At 44.5% G+C, this 18270-nt stretch overlaps 1 protein-coding gene across 1 annotated transcript; it reads right to left on the reverse strand.

Moving 5' to 3' along the window:
- Nucleotides 1-2415: 2415 nt before the first annotated feature.
- On the reverse strand, nucleotides 2416-3974 carry LOC123095088 (putative cyclin-dependent kinase F-2). The gene has a single exon (XM_044516916.1). It carries the CDS (start codon nucleotides 3872-3874, stop codon nucleotides 2678-2680), a length of 1197 nt encoding a protein of 398 aa, XP_044372851.1. The 5' UTR covers nucleotides 3875-3974; the 3' UTR covers nucleotides 2416-2677.
- Between the last annotated feature and the right edge of the window lie 14296 nt (nucleotides 3975-18270).

Raw genomic sequence — 18270 nt, forward strand, 5'->3', positions numbered from 1 at the left:
GGCATCTTGCTACTCACTTATACAAAAAAACAATCTATATGAAAAAAATTGATCATGTATTTAAAACATTTCAATCCAGTATCTAAAAAAATGAATAAGTATTTGAAAAATGTTAATCAAGCATTTGAAAATGGTTAAATGTGTCAAGACAAAATGTTGAGCATGTATTAAAAGAAAAATGAAATTATAAGATCATGTAAAAAAATGTTAATCAAGCATTGAAAAAAGTGTTGAACAAGTATTCAAAAATCTTAATCCAACATTTGGAAAATGTTAAATGTGTATAGAAAAAATGCCTACCATGTATTAGAAAATTTATGAAAAAACTTGATCATGTATATAAAAATGTTAATAAAGCATTTAGAGAAATATTGAACAAATATTTAAAAAATGTTAATCAAGCATTTGGAAAATATTAAATGTGTGTAAAAATGTTGACTATGTGTTAATAAAATGTTAATTGTGTATTTGAAAAAGTTAGTCTAGCATTTAAGAAATGTACAGAAAAAATGTTGACTATGCGTTAAAAGTTGTTAATCTTATGTTTGAAAAATGTTAATCAATGATTTGAAAAAATGTGTACAGAAAAAATGTTAACCATGTATTAAAAAAATGTTAAATTTGTATTGTTAAAATGTTAAGAAAGTATTAGAAAAATGTTTGTGACATATGCGAAAAATGTATAATGAAAACCAAAACAAACAATGAAAAACCGAAAAAGAAGGAAACCCGATAAAAACAATGTAAGATACAAAGAAAAATCAAAAGAAAAACAAAAAGAATAACAAGAAAAAAACAGAAAAGGAGAGAAAACCGAATAAAATAGAGGAAAAAGAAAGAAGTAAACGGAGAAAGACCGGTGAAAAAAGAAAGGCAACACAAAACAAAAAATCCAGGAAAAACCAATGCAAAACCTGCTCTTTTACCCTCAACCATCTCGCGCTTTAGTAGCTTACATGAAGTTGAAGCTGGCTTATTCACCTGCAGAGGTGCCGCTTAGCTGGGAGACTAGGGTTCAAATCCTATGTTGGCCATTTTTCTGCACCCCTTTTTTTAAACATGTGCCTAACAGGCCGGCCAAATAGCTACAGCCTACATCATGGGAGCATTCGCTTCAGTGAGATGGAAGTAGCACTCGCCTTCTCTTCTTTTCTTTTCTTTTTAAAAATGTGCTAACAGGAATAATTTTAATTTTTTTTATAAAGAAAGCTCCCTCTCTGATTTCCATTTAAAAGAAACCACAATGTCTTTTGTTGTTATCTTGGAATAACATGGATAAACCACAAACCAGTTCCTGAGAAATAAAGTTTGGTTGGTCACAAATAATGAGAATACGAACTATTGCTGATCAATGAAACTTGTTATTTTTTACCTACACAATTGCTGTTTGTTTTGTTGGGCCATGTGTGTGTGTGTGTGTAAAGATAGAACGAGTTGTGGCGGACTGATGACAAACACAAATTCAGGGAACAGTCTAGCGGATAACATAAAAGAAAGATTGCATTTAGTAAAGTTTTCAACTCAAACCACTCACGTCACATTTAGATATTTTAGGGTACAGGCTTACAAACAAGATCAACGTTTGATGCTTCCTGAAAGTCTAATTACCTAGAAATTAAGCGAGCCTGGCTCAGTGCCAGTTCACTGATGACATATACACATATTATAGGGGGACATGTGATTCTTCTTGGATCACTAATGACCTAACAATTAAGCTAGATTGAAGCAGTTGCTGTGTACTGATGACACAAACATTTGGTACGGTAAAGGCTAGAAGAGAAGACCAAACTATGATTTTCCTCGATTCAGCTTTACTGCAGCTTCAGCTTCAAATGCTTCTTCAGACAAAGATGAAGAACAGCGGCGCGATTCAGGATCCCGACGATGAGGATCCATTTCATTGTGGCTTTCCAGTGCTTGAGCTCGATGGCGACGGGGATGAACAACTTAAACCACTTGGCTCGAAGCACGCCGAGGTTGACCTAGGCGGATCCCGACATATTTATAATCATCAGTCCAGAATTTTGGAAAAACCGCACAAATTGTGCACTATATATGGAACATGGCTAAACTGAAAGGAACTAAAATCTCCACTAAGCTCTTGAATTTGCTTCATTCTCCCTGCAGGTCTTCTCCCACAGCTCCATGTGTCGGAGATCCGACACGTACCAACCTATACCATGTGTAGCTAACTTAAAAAGAAAATACATGACATAGTTTCTTTTCCTATCTAGTAGTATTTCACAGTAAAAAATTTGCACATGAAAAAGACAGTGGAAACACATACACTGAACTACATGAACAAGTCCAATTGCTGTACTAGACTACTAATACCATTATATATCAAATCTTTAAGTTCTGATGAAATCTGCACCAGAAGGACATTTTTAACCATCGATACATTCATCACTCAGATTTCTGTTGCTTAGAGCATTTGTACTCCAGATTTTGGAAAAACCGCACATATTGTGCACTATAACTCACTGTAAGCAACATGTCAACACTACGTCAGAATTACACATCTCTGATTCTCTGAATGTGTGCAGAATGACACATGCAATTCGGAGAAGCAGGCCAACACAACACTAATGCGCCAAAGGATCTACTTCTGCTTGATGATCATCGAAGCATTTACATAGATGGCTCATCCAAGCACAGATACATTTGGAGAGTTCAGTTACACTTGTTCTGCTGCGTTCCACACAGCGAGGGGAATTTTGAGTAGATTCTTCTGTGGCATGGCCGGCGGGATGAACTTGATCCTTGGTGCCTTCTTTACCGGAAACGACATTGCGCCGACCTTTGCCGCGGCGGTGGCGGGACGAGGAGCAGCAAACCATCGGTGCTTGAGCGCGCCGGCCGCCGTCAGTCGCTTGTCGGGGTTGCAGGTGAGGAGGCCTTGCAACACCTGGAATCCTTCGTCGGACAACTTCTCTTGAGGGAACAGTTCCCGCAGCTTGTTCTGCTTGTGCCCCGGCGGTAGGAGTCGTAGGGCCTTGGCGGTGTGCGGCAAAGATGAGAACTCCGGCCACGTCCTGTTGTCCGGCGTCCCGAGCAAGCGGAAGATGCTCCAGAGTTGGATGATCTCATTGTTTGTGTCGTCGTCATCGTCATCATCATCATCGCCGAGGAACAGCGTCTTTCCTGTGAGCATCTCGGCCATGACGCACCCAAGAGACCACGTGTCGACGAGCGCGTCGTAGTCTTCCTTCCCCAGGAGCATCTCTGGTGCCAAGTAGAACGCCGTGCCGGCCTGGGTGTAGGGCGGCAGCTCGGACAAGGAGATCGCCAGCCCAAAGTCGCAGATTTTGACGAGTTCCCCGTCTTGGCCGATGAGGATGTTGGCCGGCTTGATGTCGCGGTGGACGACGTGGCGGTCGTGCATCTTCTTGGCGCCGGTGAAGAGCTTCCACATGATGGCGCGAACCGTGGACTCCGGGAGTGGCGGGCCGCCGCCGCGGCACCTATTCCACAGGAACTCATGGAGGGTCGGCGCGGCGACGTACTCCATAACGAGGCCGTAGGCGCCGTTGTCGGGTTCGCGCACCAGGCCCTCGAAGCCGACGACGTAAGGGTTCCCGTTGCAGGCCTCGAGGAATCCGGCCTCCCGCAGAAGCTCGGCGGGGTCGGGAGGCTCCACGGACCCGTCCGCCCAGTTGAGGTACTTGATGGCGACGATCTTGCCGGTGGCGCGGTGGCGCGCCCGGAGGACGCAGCCGAAGCCGCCCTCGCCGAGGCATGTCTGCTCCTCGTAGTCCGCGCTGCTCCGGATGTTGTTGATGCGGCTCCTCTTGGAGCGCGTCGGCGATCCTAGGGTGGTGGTGGCGTGGCCGGCGCCGAGGACGGCAGCAGCAGGTCGCTTGCGCGCGGCCATCGCCCTCGCGCGAGCTCGACGGACCAACTACGCGCTTCGGTTGCTGCAGAGGAGGCGAGGAGGATGGCAGCGGTGGATCGAGGGAGGAGGGGAGGTGGGTGATGAGCTGATGGATGGATGGATCGACGCGATTCGTCATGGAAATATACGCAGGAGCGGCCCCGATGGGAGTCGGATTCAAATTCAAGTCCGAGTTTTGGTTGGATTGCCGCCCGCGTTTTTACACTCAGATTGTCTATGTATTCACACATGTATCATTTAGTATGTTGTTATCAGCATTTTGGTGGCTGCATCCTCGGACCTGTCGATATGGGCCTATGATTTTATTATTGTGGCATGGGTTGGTACTTTATCAGTTTGCTCTGTTTTTTGAACAGGGGCTTTTTTGTCAGTTTGCTCTGTTGAAAGGTTGACATGCTGATATGTTGTCCTCTCATGACATGTTGCCAAAGAAGTATTAGGTGCCAATGGTGGAGCATACTAGGGTCGCCATGTCATAAGTTGCAACAGCCCAGGGGTAGCACACTTTAATAGGAAATGACTGTGCATCATGATCGTATCATAAGCATCATATTTATTTAATTTTAATACAAACACTCGCATTTTTATTAAATAAAAACAATAAAAAAATTGCCAGTTGTCAAAAATACCATTTCCAAACCATAAATATTTGGAAAAGCGTCATATTCATTAAGTGGGTCCTTCGAAAAGTTTAATGATTAAAAGAATTTAATTTTGGGTTTGGATTAAACCCTAATTATAAATGAAATATTTAATAAAAATGCATTTAATTTGATGTATTTAAATCAAGGGATTTCACATGGTAATTTCTCATAGAACATATAATTAGCCTTCCAATATTATTAGGAAGGTATGGCAATTTGTTCCAAATTTTTGTAATGACCCATAACACACTTATAGTTCAAACCCATTTAATAATTAAATTAGTATTTTAGTCCATAGAGGCTACACAAACATTTAAATTAATTTGAAGCTAGTTTGAACCCCCAAACATGAATTAAATAGGATTTACTGCATTTTAATTAAGAAAAACTAGCAAAACCTCCTCGTGTACAGTTTAACTAAACTGCGCCCATGAGCGCAGTATAGCTGGTACCACGGCAGGCCGTCCCATATTCCCCTGGCCGTCGCCTAATCAGCCCTAACCTTCCAAACCTAACTCTAATCTCTCTTCTTTCCTCCTCTTCCTCCCACGGGTTGTCTCCTCCACCTTGTCTCCTCTCTACTCGCCCCTCCCTTGTGTCGCGTGGAGACGGCGCAACCAATTGCGCCAACCATCACCCCGACCAGACCACCGATGTCACCCCAGCCATCATCCGGCACTGGCGCCTCCTATGGAGCTAAATTTGGCATATCCCTCAGTAGGGTGCCATGGCTAAGCAACTTGGTGCGATGGTAACAAGAATAAGGGATTTACCCAGGTTTGGATTCTCAGGAGAACATAATACCTAACGTCATGCTTGGGTTTGCTGCGTTGGAATGTGTAGAGAGTACATTCAAAGTACCTAGAGATTTTAATTGTCTAAGTTGTCTCTATCGACTAGCCCAATCCCAGCTTATATAAGATACCCATGATGTGTGCGATTGCAACGGAGTTGTCTTTTGTCTTCCTCTCGTTCTAAGTCTCTGGAGGCACCCAGGATCCTGTGTGCAATTGCAACGGAGTTGTCTTTTGTCTTCCTCTAGTTCTAACTCCATTTTGGACAGTATCCCCCTCCTCGCAGTTGTTTTGTTTCCCCCATTTTGGACAGTGAGTCATAGAAAGTGATCATAGTGGCAGTATAGGTGTGGAAATAATCTTGGGAATCAAGTCATCGTGGTTCCGACCTAAAGGAAATATGCCCTAGAGGCAATAATAAAGTTGTTATTTATATTTCCTTATATCATGATAAATGTTTATTATTCATGCTAGAATTGTATTAACTGGAAACTTAGTACATGTGTGAATACATAGACAAAACATAGTGTCCCTAGTATGCCTCTACTTGACTAGATCGTTAATCAAAGATGGTTATGTTTCCTAACCATAGACATGTGTTGTCATTTGATGAACGGGGTCACATCATTAGGAGAATGATGTGATGGAGATGACCCATCCGTTAGCTTAGCATTATGATCGTTACAATTTCATTGCTACTACTCTCTTCATGACTTATACATGTTCCTCAGACTATGAGATTATGCAACTCCCAAATACCGGAGGAACACTTTGTGTGCTACCAAACATCACAACGTAAAAGGGTGATTATAAAGGTGCTCTACAAGTGTCTCCGAAGGTGTTTGTTGGGTTGGCATAGATCGAGATTAGGATTTGTCACTCCGTGTTTCGGAGAGGTATCTTTGGGCTCTCTCGGTAATGCTCATCAATATAAGCCTTACAAGCATTGTAACTAATGAGTTAGTTGCGGGATGAAGTATTATGGAACGAGTAAAGAGACTTGCCAGTAACGCGATTGAACTAGGTATGATGATACTGACGATCGAATCTCGGGCAAATAACATACCGATGACAAAGGGAACAACGTATGTTGTTATGCGGTTTGACTGATAAAGATCTTCGTAGAATATGTAGGAGCCAATATGATCATCCAGGTTACGCTATTGGTTATTGACCGGAGATGTGTCTCAGTCATGTCTACATAGTTCTCGAACCCATAGGGTCCGCACGCTTCACGTTCGATCACCATTTGTATTACGAGTTATGTGTTTTGATGACCGAAGTTTGTTCGGATTCCCGGATGAGATCACGGAGATGACGAGGAGTCTCGAAATGGCCTAGACATAAAGATTGATATATTGGCCGGCTATTCGGACACCGAAAGTGTTTCGGAGAAGTTTTGGATAAAACCGGAGTGCCGGAGGGTTACCAGAACCCCCTAGGGGAACTAATGGGCCACATGGGCCTTAGTGGAGAGAGAGAGAGGGGCGGCCAGGGCAGGCCGCGTGCCCCCTCCCCCTTTGGTCTGAATTGGACTAGGGAAGGGGGGGCGCCCCCTTTCCTTCTCCCTCTCCCTCTCCTTCCTCCCCCTCTCTCCCTCTTGGTGGAATCCTACTAGGACTAGTTGTCCAAGTAGGACTCCCCTTGTGGGGCGTGCCCTAGGAGGGCCAGCCAGCCTCCCCTTGCTCCTTTATATACGGGGGCAGGGGGGCACCCTAGAACACACAAGTTGATCTTTTAGCCGTGTGCAGTGCCCCCCTACACAGTTACACACCTCGGTCATATCGTCGTAGTGCTTAGGTGAAGCCCCGCGCCGGTAACTTCATCATCACCGTTGCCACGCCGTCATGCTGATAAAACTCTCCCTCAGCCTCAACTGGATCAAGAGTACGAGGGACGTCATCGAGCTGAACGTGTGCTGAACACGGAGGTGTCGTACGTTCGGTACTTGGATTGATTGGATCGCGAAGACGTTCGACTACATCAACCGCGTTAACTAACGCTTCTGCTTTCGGTCTACAAGGGTACGTGGACACACTCTCCCCTCTCATTGCTATGCATCACCTAGATAGATCTTGCGAGATCATAATAATTTTTTTGAAATTACCGAGTTCCCCAATAGTGGCATCTGAGCCAGGTCTATGCGTAGATGTTATATGCACGAGTAGAACACAAAGAGTTGTGGGCGATAATAGTCATACTGCTTACCACCAACGTCTTACTTTGATTCGGCGGTATTGTTGGATGAAGCGGCCCGGACCGACATTACATTACCGCGTTCATGAGACTTGTTCTACCGACGTGCTTTTGCACATAGTTGGCTGGCGGGTGTCTGTTTCTCCAACTTTAGTTGAGTCGAGTTTGACAATGTCCCGGTCCTTGTTGAAGGTTAAAACAACACATTTGACGAAAAATCGTTGTGATTTTGATGTGTAGGTAAGAACGGTTCTTGCTAGAAGCCCGTAGCAGCCACGTAAAACTTGTAATAACAAAGTAGAGGACGTCTAACTTGTTTTTGCAGGGCTTGCTGTGATGTGATATGGTCAAGGCATGATGTGATATAAATTGTTGTATGAGATGATCATGTTTTGTAACAAAGTTATCGGCAACTGGCAGGAGCCATATGGTTGTCACTTTATTGTATGCAATGCAATCGCCATGTAATTGTTTTACTTTATCACAAAGCGGTAGCAATAGTCGTAGTAACAATAGTTGGCGAGACAACAACGATGCTACGATGGAGATCAAGGTGTCACGCCGGTGACGATGGAGATCATGACGATGCTTCGGTGATGGAGATCATGAGCACAAGATAATGATGGCCATATCATGTCACATATTTTGATTGCATGTGATGTTTGTCTTTTATGCATCTTATTTTGCTTAGTTCGACGTAGGATGATCCCTTACTAAAATTTCAAGGTATAAGTGTTCTCCCTGAGTATGCACTATTGCGACAGTCCTTCGTACCGAGACACCACGTGATGATCGGGTGTGATAAGCTCTACGTTAACATACAACGGGTGCAAGCCAGTTTTGCACATGTAGAATACTCGGGTTAAACTTGATGAGCCTAGCATATGCAGATATGGCCTCGGAACACTGGAGACCGAAAGGTCAAGCGTGAATCATATAGTAGATATGATCAACATAGTGATGTTCACCATTGAAAACTACTCCATCTCACGTGATGATCGGACATGGTTTAGTTGATTTGGATCACATGATCATTTAGATGACTAGAGGGATGTCGATCTAAGTTGGAGTTCTTAAGTAATATCATTAATTGAAATTTAATTTATCATGAACTTAGTCCTGATAGTATTTTGCAAATTATGTTGTAGATCAATAGCTCGCGTTATAGCCTCCCTATGCTTTTTATATGTTCCTAGAGAAAACTAAGTTGAAAGATGATAGTAGCAATGATGCAGACTGGGTCCGTTATCTGAGGTGTATCCTCATTGCTGCACAGAAGAATTATATCCTTGATGCACCGCTAGGTGACAGACCTATTGCAGGAGCAGATGTAGACGTTATGAACGTTTGGCTAGCTCAATATGATGACTACTTGATAGTTTAGTGCACCATGCTTTACGGCTTAGAATAGGGACTTCAAAAACATTTTTGAAATGTCACGGAGCATATGAGATGTTCCAAGATCTGAAATTGGTATTTTAGACTCATGCCCGTGTCAAGAGGTATGAGACCTCTGATAAGTACTTTGCCTAAAAGATGGAGGATAATTGCTCAACTAGTGAGCATGTGCTCAGAATGTCTGGGTACTACAATCACTTGAATCAAGTGGGGGTTAATCTTCCAGATAAGATACTGATTGATAGACTCTAGTCACCATCACCAAGTTACTGGAACTTCGTGATGAACTATATCATGCAAGGGATGACGAAAACCATTCCCGAGCTCTCCGTGATGCTGAAATCAACGAAGGTAGAAATCAAGAAAGAGCATCAAGTGTTGATGATTAAACAAGACCACTAGTTTCAAGAAAAGGGCAAAGGGAAAGAAAGGGAACTTCAAGAAGAATGGCAAGCAAGTTGTCACTCCCATGAAGAAGCCCAAAGCTGGACCTAAGCCTGAAACTGAGTGCTTCTACTGCAAAGGAAATGGTCACTGGAAGTGGAAGTGCCTCGAATATTTGGTGGATAAGAAGGATGGCAAAGTGATATTTGGTGGTTAAGAAGGATGGCAAAGTGAACAAAGGTATATTTGACATACATGTTATTGGTGTGTACCTTACTAGTGCTCGTAGTAGCCCCTGAGTATTTGATACTTGTTCAGTTGCTAAGATTAGTAACTCGAAACATGAGTTATAGAATAAACAAAGACTAGTTGAGGGTGAAGTGACGATGTGTGTTGGAAGTGGTTCCAAGATTGATGTGATCATCATCGCACTCTACCTATACTTACGGGATTCATGTTGAACCTAAATAAATGTTATTTGGTGCTTGCATTGAGCATGAATATGATTAGATCATGTTTATTGCAATATGGTTATTCATTTAAGACAGAGAATATTTGTTATTCTATTTACATGAATAAAACCTTCTATGGTCATACACCCAATGTTGATGGTTTATTGAATCTCGATCGAAGTGATACACATATTCATAATATTGATGCAAAATATGCAAAGTTGAGAATGATAGTGCAACTTATTTGTGGCACTGTCGTTTGGGTCATATCGGTGTAAAGCACATAAAGAAACTCCATAAAGATAGACTTTTGGAATCACTTGATTATGAATCATTTTATGCTTGCGAACCGTGCCTTATGGGCAAGATGACTAAAACTCCGTTTTGCGGAACAATGGAATGAGCTAGTGACTTATTGGGAATAATATATACCGATCTATGCGGTCCAATGAGTGTTGATACTCATGGCGGGTATCGTTATTTTCTAACCTTCATAGATGATTTGAGCAGATATGGGTATATCTACTTAATGAAACACAATTCTAAAACATTAGAAAAGTTCAAAGAATTTCAGAGTGAAGTGGAGAATCATCGTAACAAGAAAATAAAGTTTCTACGATCTGACCGTGGAGGAGAATATTTGTGTTACGAGTTTTGCCTTCATTTAAAACAATGTGGAATAGTTTCACACCTCACGCCACCTGGAACACCATAGCGTAATGGTGTGTCGGAACATCGTAACCGCACTTTACTGGATATGGTGCAATCTATGATGTCTCTTACCGATTTACCACTATGGTTTTGGGGTTATGCATTAGAGACAACTGCATTCACGTTAAACAGGGCACCATCGAAATCCATTGAGACGACGCCTTATGAATTGTGGTTTGGCAAGAAACAAAGTTGTCGTTTCTTAAAGTTTGGGGCTATGATGCTTATGTGAAAAAGCTTCAACCTGATAAGCTCGAACCCAAATCGGAGAAGTGCGTCTTCATAGGATACCCAAAGGAAACTGTTGGGTACACCTTCTATCACAGATCCGAAGGCAAGATATTCGTTGCTAAGAATGGATCCTTTCTAGAGAAGGAGTTTCTCTCGAAAGAAGTGAGTGGGAGGAAAGTAGAACTTGATGAGGTAATTGTACCTTCTCCCGAATTGGAAAGTAGTTCATCAGAGAAATCAGTTCCAGTGATTCCTACACCAATTAGTGAGGAAGCTAATGATGATGATCATGAAACTTCAGATCAAGTTACTACCGAACCTCGTAGGTCAACCAAAGTATGATCCACACAGAGTGGTACGGTAATCCTATTTGGAAGTCATGTTACTAGACCATGATGAACCTATGAACTATGAGGAAGCGACGATGAGCCCAGATTCCGTGAAATGGCTTGAGGCCGTGAAATATGAGATGGTATCCATGTATGAGGAGAAAGTGTGGACTTTGGTGGACTTACCCGATGATCGGCAAGCCATTAAGAATAAGTGGATCTTCAAGAGGAAGACGAACACTGATAGAAGTGTTACTATCTACAAAACTCGACTTGACGCAAAAGGTTTTAGACAAGTTCAAGGAGTTGACTATGATGAGACTTTCTCACCCGTAGCGATGCTTAAGTATGTCCGAATCATATTAGCAATTGCTGCATTTTATGATTATGAAATTTGGCAGATGGATGTCAAAACTGCATTCTTGAATGGATTTCTGGAAGAAGAGTTGTATATGATGCAACCAGAAGGTTTTTTCAATCCTAAAGGTGCTAATAAAGTGTGCGATCTCTAGTTATCCATCAGTGGACTGGTGCAAGCATCTTGGAGTTGGAATATACGCTTTGATGAGTTGATGAAAGCATATAGTTTTATACAGACTTGCGATGAAGCCTGTATTTACAAGAAAGTGAGTGGGAGCACTACAGCCTTTCTGATAAGTATATCTGAATGACATATTGTTGATTGAAAACGATATAGAATTTTTTGGAAAGCATAAAGGAGAATTTGAAAGGAGTTTCTCAAAGAAATACCTCGGTGAAGTTTCTTATATATTGGGCATCAAGATCTATAGAGATAGATCAAGACGCTTGATAAGATTTTTCAATGAGTACGTACCTTGACAAGATTTTGAAGTAGTTCAAAATGGAACAATCAAAAAGGAGTTCTTGCGTGTATTGCAAGGTGTAAAGTTGAGTAAGACTCAAAGCCCGACCATGGCAGAAGATAGAAAGAGAATGAAAGTCATTCCCTATGCCACAGTCATAGGTTCTGTAAAGTATGTTGTGCTGTGTACCAGACCAATTGTGTACCTTGCATGAGTTTGGCAAGGGGGTACAATAGTGATCTAAGAGTAGATCACTGGACAACGGTCAAAATTATCCTTAGTGAGCACTAAGGAAATGTTTCTCCGTGATGGGGGTGATAAATAGTTCATCGTAAAGAGTTACGTCGATGCAAGCTTTTACACCGATCCAGATGACTCCAAGTCTCAATCTGGATACATATTGAAAGTGGGAGCAATTAGCTAGAGTAGCTCTATGCAAAGCATTGTAGACATAGAATATTTGCAAAATACATACGGCTCTGAATGTGACAGACCCGTTGACTAAACTTCTCTCATAAGCAAAACATGATCACACCTTCGTACTCTTTGGGTGTTAATCACATAGAAATGTGAACTAGATTATTGACTCTAGTAAACCCTTTGGTTGTTGGTCACATGGCGATGTGAACTATGGGTGTTAATCACATACAGATGTGAACTATTGACGTTAAATCACATGGCGATGTGAACTAGATTATTGACTCTAGTGCAAGTGCGAGACTGGAGAAATATGCCCTAGAGGCAATAATAAAGTTGTTATTTATATTTCCTTATATCATGATAAATGTTTATTATTCATGCTAGAATTGTATTAACTGGAAACTTAGTACATGTGTGAATACATAGACAAAACATAGTATCCCTAGTATGCCTCTACTTGACTAGCTCGTTAATCAAAGATGGTTATGTTTCCTAACCATAGACATGTGTTGTCATTTGATGAACGGGATCACATCATTAGGACAATGATGTGATGGACATGACCCATCCATTAGCTTAGCATTATGATCGTTACAGTTTCATTGCTACTGCTCTTTTCATGACTTATACATGTTCCTCAGACTATGAGATTATGCAACTTCCAAATACCAGAGGAGCACTTTGTGTGCTACCAAGCGTCACAACATAAAAGGGTGATTATAAAGGTGCTCTATAGGTGTCTCCGAAGGTGTTTGTTGGGTTGGCATAGATCGAGATTAGGATTTGTCACTCCGTGTTTGGAGAGGTATCTGTGGGCCCTCTCGGTAATGCTCATCAATATAAGCCTTGCATGCATTGTAACTAATGAGTTAGTTGCGGCATGAAGTATTACAGAACGAGTAAAGAGACTTGCCGGTAACGAGATTGAACTAGGTATGATGATACCGACGATCGAATCTCGGGCAAGTAACATACCGATGACAAAGGGAACAACGTATGTTATGCCGTTTGACCGATAAATATCTTCGTAGAATATGTAGGAGCCAATATGAGCATCCAGATTCCGCTATTGTTTATTGACCGGCGATGTGTCTCGTCATGTCTACATAGTTCTCGAACCCGTAGGGTCTGCACGCTTAACGTTCGATGATGATTTGTATTATGAGTTATGTGTTTTGATGACAGAAGTTTGTTCGAATTCCCGGATGAGATCACGGAGATGGCGAGGAGTCTCAAAATGGTCGAGACATCAAGATTGATATATTGGACAGCTATATTCGGACACCGGAAGTGTTCCGGAGAAGTTTCAGATAAAACTGGAGCGCTGGAGGGTTACCGGAACCCCCCGGGGGTGTGCCACATGGGCCTTAGTGGAGAGAGAGAGGGGCGGCTAGGGCAGGCCATGCGCCCCCTCCCCCTTGGGTCTGAATTGGACTAGGGAAGGGGGGTCGGCGCCCCCCTTTCCTTCTCCCTTTCTATTGGAGATATAACTACTGAGTGTAAACCGCCCAGGAGGGGCCGGTTCACGCTCAATTATACTGAAGCCCATGAAGACCCAGAAGATGGCGCTTTACTATGAAGCTTAGAGGCCTGGAGCCCATAGTGGTAAACCGCCATGGTTATGTAACTTGTATTGTAAGATAGGAAAGGAGAGACCGAGCAAGACACTTGTATGATCCGGCCTCGAACTCTGTAAACCAGCCGGGTGTCAACCCGTGTATATAAGGGGACGACCCGGCGGCGGTTCAGGGACAAGAAACAATAGCTCGAGAGCCAGGCATAACTTGTTTAGCTCCCTGGTCATTGACACCCCAATAATCCCAACACAACTAGACGTAGGCCTTTACCTTCATCGAAGGGGCCGAACTAGTATAAAAACCCTCGTGTCCTTTGTCCGGTTTAACCCCTTTAAGCTAACCCATCAAGATGGCTCCACGACTATGTCCTTTCATGAGGACATCTGACGTGATATTTCCACGACAGTTGGCGCCCACCGTGGGGCTATCGCACGATGGTTTCGAGTTCTTGAAGGGCAACTTTGAAGGACTCAAAGGGTACGCGGTTGCCCGGATGACCAAGAGTCGCCGCGGCAAGCTCTACATCGACGACGCAGGATGGGGCCCCGATGCCGGTTCAATTGAGTACGGGTACCGGGTCCCCTTTGGTGGAATTCACGTTTTCATTGGCAAGATCGGCGAACCGGGCCCTGAGCCAGACATCTGCACCGACCTCATCGAGATGGCTCAGCATGCAAGCCCCGCTCGGATTCAGCCTGCCATGAAGCGTGCATTCGTGGGATGTGTCCACGGGATCGGATCTGAACCGGTGTCTGAAGGTGAGACGGTCGCTTATTCCAATGGCGAATCATCTGCTGGTGAAACCGAATCCCTGTACCAAGTTCGTGACGGTGTGTTCAAGGGTATTCCAATGGCACCAGTATTTCGGAATTTCTTGAACTGCCGAACCGAGTCAGAATCTTCATGGCCGGAACACAGCCAACTTTGCAAAATTCCACTGCGGCGGCATCCGGACCGGTAGCAGGGGCAGGTGGCTCCGCGCGCCGGTCGGCTCAAGTTCTCTCCGGTTTGATGGATGCCTGGGCCACCTTGTTGACCACGACAGTTACCCCAGCGACACAGGATCAGCACAATGCGGATGTTGCGAAGCTAAAGGATCAGATAACCCAGGCTCAGGAGGACCTGACAGCTGAGGACACTAGGATGGCTGAAGAAAGGGCCGCTTTAGATGCCCAGGCGCAGAGGATTCAAGCCGAAAATTATCGACTTTCGATGGATCAGAACGCTTCGAATCAAGTATTCAGGAGGAGACATCAATCTTGCTTGCCGGCGGATTACAATGCGATGAACCTCTTTGATATGCCAGGAGCAGGGACTAGCAATCCGGTAGCAGTGAACCAGACTATTGTGCCAAGGACCGGAGCGCCGGATCAACCTCAGGTGATGGGTCCACCTCGACGAACGGGCAACCCCGCCACGGTATACCACACCCCCGCCGGGTCACTTCTCCACCCCTTTGGACAATATGATAGCAACAGCATCCCGGCTGGCAGCTATTTCCGATAGAAGGTGAATCGCCAACGGCGGTTGAGACGCGGCAGTCCAGGGATCTTCTTGAAATGGCTATGACACAGCAGCAAGCTTACTTGTATAGCCGAGTCAGGGTTCACTCGACCCCACGTCCGAGCAAAAGCTATAGCAGGCATATAGATGAACCAGAGGTGTCCAACAGTGCACGGCGCCGTATTGTTCCTCAAGGACCCAATTCATCGCGTGGTGAGGTGAGTGCTCAGGACGTGGTGGATAATGGCAGAGCGCGAAGGGAGGCCGCTTTAGCAGCACAACATACGGGTCGTTATCAACCCGCCCCGGTTCAGCCAGCAGCGTCAGTAGACCGAGGCACCGGGCTTGCTTTCAGTTCTTGGGGAGTGCCGTGTCTTATCCCGGCTCTCCGTAATGTGTGACTGCCTAAGGACTTCAAGGGACCATGTAAGGTACCTAATTATACCGTTGATCAGCCACCCGAGGCATGGGTGGAAAGTTATGAGATGGCAATGGAGATGCTGGACGTGGATGAAGCGGCTTGTGCAAAGTACTTCACGATGATGTTGGAGGGAACATCCCGTACGTGGTTGAAGAACTTACCAGCTAACTCCGTCGAGTCATGGGACCAGCTGAAGGCCCGGTTTATAGCCAATTTCAAGGACACATGTAAACATCCTATGTCCATTGTGGACCTGGATGCCTGTGTTCAAGGGGAGAACGAATCAACAACTCATTGGGTGCGCCGAGTTTCAGAAGTTTTGCATTCATCAGACCGGATTAATGCCGACCAAGCAATCATCACACTGGAACATAATTGCCGGTTTAAGTCACTGAAAATGAAGTTGGGATGGCTCAAGCGCCACTTCAATTGATATGGGCACCCTTATGGCCGCCTTGGTCAAATAGGGATCCCGATTCTGATAATACCAAGGATCCCGATTTTGATGAGGAGAAACCGGAGAAGGGAAAGAAGAACGGCGGTGCAAAGGGACAGCAGCACAACCAAGGAGGCCATGGGAATAACGGTAAGCGTAAAGCGGATTCAGATTTTGTGGCTAACGCTAATGTGCAGCTTCGTAAGGGTAAACCTCCCCAGCGTGGTGGCGGAATGAATCTGGAGCGTTTATTAAACCAGCCCTGTCCAAAGCATGGGACCAAGGAGGTTCCAGCAACACATCTTTGGAAGGATTGTCACATTATGAAGGAGTTCAAAAACTCTGATCTTTTCCGGTATCATAAGGTCCATCGGGCGGTTCAGGTCCAGGTTTTCATGGTGGCGGCGGTTCAAACTCTGGATTTTAGAATAATCAGGGCAATCAGAACAACCAAGGTGGTAATAGCCAACAGAATAATCAGGGAAATCAGCAGCAGTCGGGTTATCAGAGTCACCCAAAGCAGTTGAATGGTGGGCAGTATCATGTATTCACCACTAGTTTGTGCAAGCATGATCAGAAGCTCCACAAGAGGGCAGTTAATGCTGTTGAACCGGCAGTTCCACGTTACTTGCGGTGGTCCGAGCAACCCATTGTGTGGAGCAGAGAGGATCATCCGCCCCGGGTTGACAATCCGGGTCACCTGGCCTTAGTGGTGGCACCTCAGGTGGGAGGTTACAAGTTCATCAAGGTGCTTATGGATGGAGGGAGCAGTATGAACATTCTGTATTATGAGACCTTTCGTTGCATGGGGTTGACAGACAAGAGTCTTAAACCGTCAAACACTATTTTCCATGGTGTGGGACCAGGTAAATCGGCATATCCTGTTGACAAGATCGCTTTGGAGGTTGTGTTTGGTGATGAGCATGACTCCCGGTCTGAAACATTGACCTTTGAAGTGGTGAGGATCCAGAGCCCGTATCACGCACTGTTTGGATGGCCGGCTTATGCAAAGTTCATGGCAAGGCCCTGTTATATTTATTTACAGCTCAAGATGCCGGGTCACAAGGGGACCATCATAGTTCAGGAAGTCGTAAGATTGCTCTGGATTGCGAGGAAGGTGATGCGGCCTATGCTGAGTCGGTTTGTGCTACAGAGGAGTTGAAACACTACAGGGACAATGTTGATCCGGCAGACATGACCCCTCTGAAGAAGCCCACCACTGAGCATGACCCAAACCTGCATTTCAAACCGGCTGATGAGACTAAACTTGTTGACTTTGTTCCTGGCGATTCATCTAAACAGTTTAGCATCAACACAAATCTGGATCTGAAATAGGAAAGCGCGCTCATCGAGTTCATCCGTGAGAACCGGGACATCTTTTGCATGGAAGCCTTCTGACATGCCAGGTGTACCGAGGGAACTCACTGAGCACACTCTCAATATTGATCCCAAGTTTAAACCGGTCAAGCAGTTTCTTCGCCGCTTTAACGAGGAGATACGCAAGGCAATTGGTGAGGAGGTAGCCCGGCTGTTGGCTGCTGGGTTTATTGTTGAAGTGTTTCACCCTGAGTGGTTGGCTAATCCGGTGCTTGTTCTTAAGAAATATGGCACTTGGTGCATGTGTGTGGACTACACAGATTTGAACAAAGCTTGTCCGGCCGATCCTTTTGCTCTCCCGCGTATTGATCAGATCATTGATGCGACGACGGGTTGTGAACGTTTGAGTTTCTTGGATGCTTATTCAAGCTATCATCAGATCAAAATGGCAGTTAAGGACCAGGAGAAGACCGCCTTCGTCACTCCCTTTGGAGCCTTCTGCTATGTTTCTATGCCCTTTGGGCTCAAGAGTGCCCAGGCAACTTATTAGCGTTGTGTGCAAAATTGTCTTCATACTCAGATTGGGCGCAATGTTCATGCCTATGTTGATGACATTGTGGTAAAGTCCAGGAAGAAGGAGACATTAATAGAGGATCTCAAGGAGACCTTTGACAATCTGCGTGTTTACAAGATGATGCTCAATCCGGACAAATGTGTTTTCGGTGTTCGGGCAGGCAA

The sequence above is a fragment of the Triticum aestivum genome, chromosome 4B, assembly GCF_018294505.1.
Source record: "Triticum aestivum cultivar Chinese Spring chromosome 4B, IWGSC CS RefSeq v2.1, whole genome shotgun sequence".
NCBI lineage: Eukaryota > Viridiplantae > Streptophyta > Magnoliopsida > Poales > Poaceae > Triticum > Triticum aestivum.